At 42.8% G+C, this 5,912-nt stretch overlaps 1 protein-coding gene across 1 annotated transcript in view; it reads right to left on the minus strand.

Moving 5' to 3' along the window:
- LOC111963696 (protein mono-ADP-ribosyltransferase PARP14) overlaps positions 1-2,051 on the minus strand; it is a 21,442-nt gene extending 19,391 nt beyond the window's left edge. Inside the window, 2 exon segments of the mRNA XM_070443482.1 lie at positions 1,503-1,618; positions 1,775-2,051. Of these exon segments, the coding sequence (XP_070299583.1) occupies positions 1,503-1,618; positions 1,775-1,958 (300 nt within the window). The 5' untranslated portion in view covers positions 1,959-2,051.
- Positions 2,052-5,912: the final 3,861 nt, after the last annotated feature.

A 5,912-nucleotide genomic window follows, 5' to 3' on the forward strand; every position in this document is an offset into this window, starting at 1 on the left:
CAGTCCCAAATTGATAATGAATTCTGTAAAGTGAGTGTGGAAAGGGTGAACAGACTGTTGTTTATCAACAAAGACAAGCCACCTGGGTCTGACGACTTGGATGATAGTCATTCCGCTACCCAAGAATAGCAAAGGACCCTTTACTGGCTCAAACAGCCGACCAAATCAGCCTGTACCAACCCTTAGTAAACTTTTGGAAAGTTCAATTAACGAAGAGGCAACTCAAATAAACTTAAAATCGCTTTTATTCACATTTTTACATTGCTAAAAGTGAAAAACTATTCTCATGCCACCAAAGGGTACCGTGGATTCACGCCAAAATAGGTTCCGGAATGAAGGATCGACTCAAATTAAGAAACTGCATGTGCAAACCGCTTGACTTGAAGAGATCACACAGGCCTATGAATAATTTGTATTACATAACAGAATCAATATAATAGATATAGCACAGTAATAGGCTAAACACTGTTACATCAAAAAAACACCTCGGTCATATCTTATAGAGGTTATAGGATGCTCGCTGAAGCTTCCAAATTTTTTTGTTCTAAAGCGGTCAAAACTCAACAGCTCGTGCCACTAAGTAGATAGCCTATGCTTCGATTGAACAAAATACAAGAAGGTTATAGTTTGTAACACCATCGTGCAGATAGCCTAGCGGTTAAGATCGTGGACAGTAACTGAAAGGTTGCTGGTTCAAATCACAGAACCGACTAGGTGAAAATATCTGCGATGTCCCTGACAAGCCACTTAACCAAGAATGCTCCTTAAGTCGCTGAGACTACAATGTAAATGTTCTAATTCACTCACAAAACAGTAATTCATGAAAATCTAAGTGCATATTCCAATTAAACTGATTGAGATCAAATGGTTGAAATGCAGATGGAGTTTGGACATTTCACCAATAGATCATGCAGAATTAGACTTCACTATTGACAGTGATATTTTTACTGTCACATACAACAGATAGGTGCAGTGAAATGTATTATATTTTATTTCTTCTTTTAGGTATTATTTTAGAGGAGGATGCATTTTATCCAAATTCTATAATGATATTCAATGGGCTACATCTGTTGGTAGAAACGTTGATTGAGAAATGATGATATCATTTAAAAATATTTGGCTCCCGCACCTAAAAGAATAGCACTACAACACCACTGAGTACATGTAGGCCTAATTATGATGTTAGTTGACATTCATGTGGAAAYTTTACTTTAACACTGCTTACAACTAAAGATAGCAGTCTGTTACAACAATCCTTATTTRTCTTTAGACAAACTGTATGAGACAAATACATGACAAATCTGGGCACGGCAACGAATACGCGCTTTTATCTCTGATTGGCTGCAGTAAAAGTGGCGCATGACAGAACAAGCTAGGTCGAATCCGGACAACTGTAGCTGGAATGGGAAGGCCTCAACACCGTTGATAGCAGACGTTCGTACATTTGATTTCACAGAAAGTCAACAATCCAACAGTTGCAGCTATTCATATAGACTACTCACCGACGGAGAGCAAGCCTCTTTCAGATTTTCCCCCGATGATGATGACAAGCGCAACTTCACAGTTTCATTGTCTACAGTCATTTCATGGTTATCTCTCGATAGAACCCTTTCCCTGACTGTGGAGRCAAATGCGACATCATGCACACGTCACTTTACTGGAAGTCACTTGTACATATTTACGGTTAACATTATTTCACTATTATGATATCCTACAGTAGGCTAGAAAATGACAACTATACGATACAAATCTTAATTCGTGGTGATCTGCTTACCATCCTCAGATTTGAAATAAACAGTTGCTATAGTGGAGCGTTGATCCTCGTAGTGCACCAAGCAGTCCCCTCCACTCGACTTCTTTTTACTTTGAAAATAAATCTGAAGCTTGTTCTGTATCCCTTTAGAGACCGAGTTTGTCCAACTGACGTCTACAGTGATGGGATAAGGATATTCATCCATCGTTTCTCCCCTCRTGCGAAGACTGTTTGGGTATGAAACGCGTCGTCCTATTCTTTCACTGCATCCACTGTTTCACTTTCGTTTCAGGCTCGGTTGAGGAGGAAATCRTGTGTACAGTGGACCTACTGATCATATAACAACGCCTTATATGAGTAGGCCGGTAAGGTTATAAAACATTATTGGGGCATATAAACCTATTGGCCTATACTTTTCAAGTAGAGTGTTTAACTTTCGAACGTTTTGCTTAAAAAAAATGGCGAATGGAAACGATGTTGCATTATATTTTCAACTGCTTCACAATGTCATAATTAACAAAAATAACGAATGTTAGGTAATGCTCTCTGAGAGAGTGAACTTGATCATAGACAGAAATTAAGGTCCTAGATGTCCCAATGTACATGGCCATTGGGACATGTGTWTCAAAAATGGTGCTATAACTTTTGCACCTGTCTACAGAGCCTTTGGGGTACTGGATAGCTCAACGGGGAAAGATCTATCAACCTCTGAGTAATTAGGAAAKAACTAAAAGTGTTACTTTCGTCCCGGGGTTGTGCCGAAAAGCTCCTCCCTGAATTCTCCCCCCCATTCGCGTGAACGCGCACGCACTCAATTCTTCATTGCTGCGACTTGCTTGCTATTTGAGATTTCTGATCACGTTAGGCTGCGTTTCATTTTATATTTTATGACGGTTTGATCGCGGGGAGGCACTCGTAATGTATGCAGTTTTCGTTTTGGCTATTTGTTTCAAGTGTATTAGTCTATAAATAAATCTCTTTGTCAAAATTCCTCATCTCTCCCATGTCTTATTCGACTAGTAGCTGTTCTGAAATGTTTATTGCTTGCCTACATTTTACTCCCTCCTCTATGTTTAATATAACACACATACATTAATTATTCATTTCGGTTGCCTATCCTGATGTGAAGTTTGTTCTATAGAAAGKATTTGAGTCTGATGTGTGCCACAGAAAGTATTTGACTCTAGCCTCAAAATTAAGGAAATTAGAAGGGGGGAGGATTTCRGCAAGGCTATTTTCTTGCCTGCTGAAATTCYCYCCCCCCCCCTTCTATTTTTGGACTGCAAGGCCTGGCACAATTCTGAATCATTTTGCTAGCTCATGTTGACCAGTAGTGTGTGCCACAGAAAGTATTTGACTCTAGCCACAAGATTAAGGACATTAGAAGGGGGGAGGATTTCGGCAAGGCTATTTTCTAGAGTCAAATACTTTCTATAGAACAAACTTCACATCAGGATTGGCAACTGAAATGAATGATTTATGTATGTGTTTTATATGAAACATAGAGGAGGGAGTAAAATGTAGGCAAGCAATAAACATTTCAGAACAACTACTAGCTGAATAAGACATGGGAGAGATGACGAATTTTGGCAAAAATATTTAATTATAGACTAATACACTTGAAACAAATAGCCAAACTGAAAACTGCAGACATTACTAGTGCCTCCCCACGATCAAACCGACATAAAAAATAAAACGCAGCCTAACATGATCAGAAATCTCAACTAACAAGCAAGTCGYAGCAATGAARAATTGAGTGTGTGCGCGTTCAAGCATGTCTCAGCAATGAAGAATTGAGTGCGTGTGCGTTCAAGCATGTCTCAGCAATGAAGAATTGAGTGCGTGCGCCTTCACGCGAAGGGGGGGATTCTGGCAGGGGGGAGCTTTTCGGCACAACACCGGTTCACTACACTAAAGATATGGCCGACATGTGCAAACTATAAATTCCATGCCTCAAACGCGATTTTGTGTACTTTCGTGTACTTTTTTTGTACACAAAATACATTTTTATTTATTTTATTTCACCTTTATTTAACCAGGTAGGCTACTTGAGAGCAAGTTCTCAATTACAACTGCGACCTGGCCAAGATAAAGCAAAGCAGTTCGACACATACAACAACACAGTCACACATGGAATAAACAAACATACAGTCAATAATACAGTAGAAAAAGTCTATATACAGTGTGTGTAACTGTGGTAAGATAAGGGAGGTAAGGCAATAAATACGCCATGGTGGCGAAATAATTACAATATACCAATTAAACACTGGAGTGATAGATGTGCAGAAGATGAATGTGCAAGTAGAGATACTGGGGTGCAAAGGAGCAAGATAAATAAATACAGTATTGGGATGAGGTAGTTGGATGAACTATTTACAGATGGGCTATGTACAGGTGCAGTGATCTGTGAGCTGCTCTGACAGCTGGTGCTTAAAGCTAGTGAGGGCAATATGAGTCTCCAGCTTCAGTGATTTTTGCAGTTTGTTCCAGTCATTGGCAGCAGAGAACTGTAAGGAAAGGCGGCCAAAGGAGGAATTGGCTTTGGGGGTGACCAGTGAGATATACCTGCTGGAACGCGTGCTACGGGTGGGTGCTGCTATGGTGACCAGTGAGCTGAGATAAGGCGGGGCTTTACCTAGAAAATACTTGTAGATGACCTGGAGCCAGTGGGTTTGGCGACGAGTATGAAGCGAGGGCCAGCCAACGAGAGTGTACAGGTYGCAGTGGTGGGTAGTATATGGGGCTTTGGTGACAAAACGGATGGCACTGTGATAGACTGCATCCAATTTGTTGAGTAGAGTGTTGGAGGCTATTTTTGTAGATGACATCGCAAAGTCGAGGATCGGTAGGATGGTCAGTTTTACGAGGGTATGTTTGGCTCATGAGTGAAGGATGATTTGTTGCGAAATAGGAAGCCGATTCTAGTTTTAATTTGGGGTTGGAGATGTTCAATGTGAGTCTGGAAGGAGAGTTTACAGTGTAGCTGTCACGTTCCTGACCTGTTTTCTGTTGTTTTGTATGTGTTTAGTTGGTCAGGGCGTGAGTTGGGTGGGCATTCTATGTGTTGTGTTTCTATGTTGGTTTAATGTGTTGCCTGATATGGTTCTCAATTAGAGGCAGGTGTTTGACGTTTCCTCTGATTGAGAACCATATTTAAGGTAGGCGTTCTCACTGTTTGTTTGTGGGTGGTTGTCTTCCGTGTCCGTATATGTTACCACACGGGACTGTTTCGTTTTGTCTAAGTCTGTTCCTGTTCGTGCGTTCTTCGTTTCATGTAAGTTCTCAGTTCAGGTCTGTTTAGTTCATTTTTGTTATTTTGTAATTATTCAAGTGTTATTTCGTGTTTCGTCGTTTTCATTTAATAAATCATTTTGTCTAATTACCACGCTGCACATTGGTCCTCTGATCCTTCTCGCCTCTCCTCGTCTGAGGAGGAGGACGACGTAGACTGCCGTTACAGAACACCCACCAAATAAGGATCAAGCAGCGTGAGAGGAACCAGCAGCAGCGGCCAAAAAACAGGACTCGTGGACATGGGAGCAAATATTGAACGGAGAAGGACCCTGGGCTAAGGTTGGAGAGAATCGTCGCTCTCGGGAGGAGATGAGGCAGCGAAAGCCCAGGATCGGTGGTATGAGGAGCACCACGGAAGCGTGGCTGGAAGCCCGTGAAGAACCCCAAAATGTCTTGGGGGGGGGGGGTGTGGGGGGGTTAAAGGGTAGTGTGGCGAAGGCAGGTAGGAACCTGCGCCCACTTCCATGTTTACCGTGGAGAGCGGGAGTACGGGCAGACACCGTGTTATGCGGAAGAGCGCACGGTGTCTCCTGTACGTGTGCATAGCCCGGTGCGGGTTATTCCACCTCCCGCACTGGGCGGGCTAGATTGAGCATTGAGCCAAGTGCCATGAGCCGGCTCTACATATCTGGCCTCCAGTACGTCTCCTCGGGCCGGTGTACATGGCACCAGCCTTACGCATGGTGTACCCGGTTCGCCAACACAGCCCAGTGCGGGTTATTCCACCTCCCCGCACTGGACGGGCTACGGGGAGCATTCAACCAGGTAAGGTTGGGCAGGCTCGGTGCTCAAGGAACAGTACTCCTGCACGGTCCGGTATATCCGGCGCCACCTTCCCGCCCCAGCCCAGTACCATCAGTGCCGA

Source organism: Salvelinus sp. IW2-2015, linkage group LG5 (assembly GCF_002910315.2).
Source record: "Salvelinus sp. IW2-2015 linkage group LG5, ASM291031v2, whole genome shotgun sequence".
NCBI lineage: Eukaryota > Metazoa > Chordata > Actinopteri > Salmoniformes > Salmonidae > Salvelinus > Salvelinus sp. IW2-2015.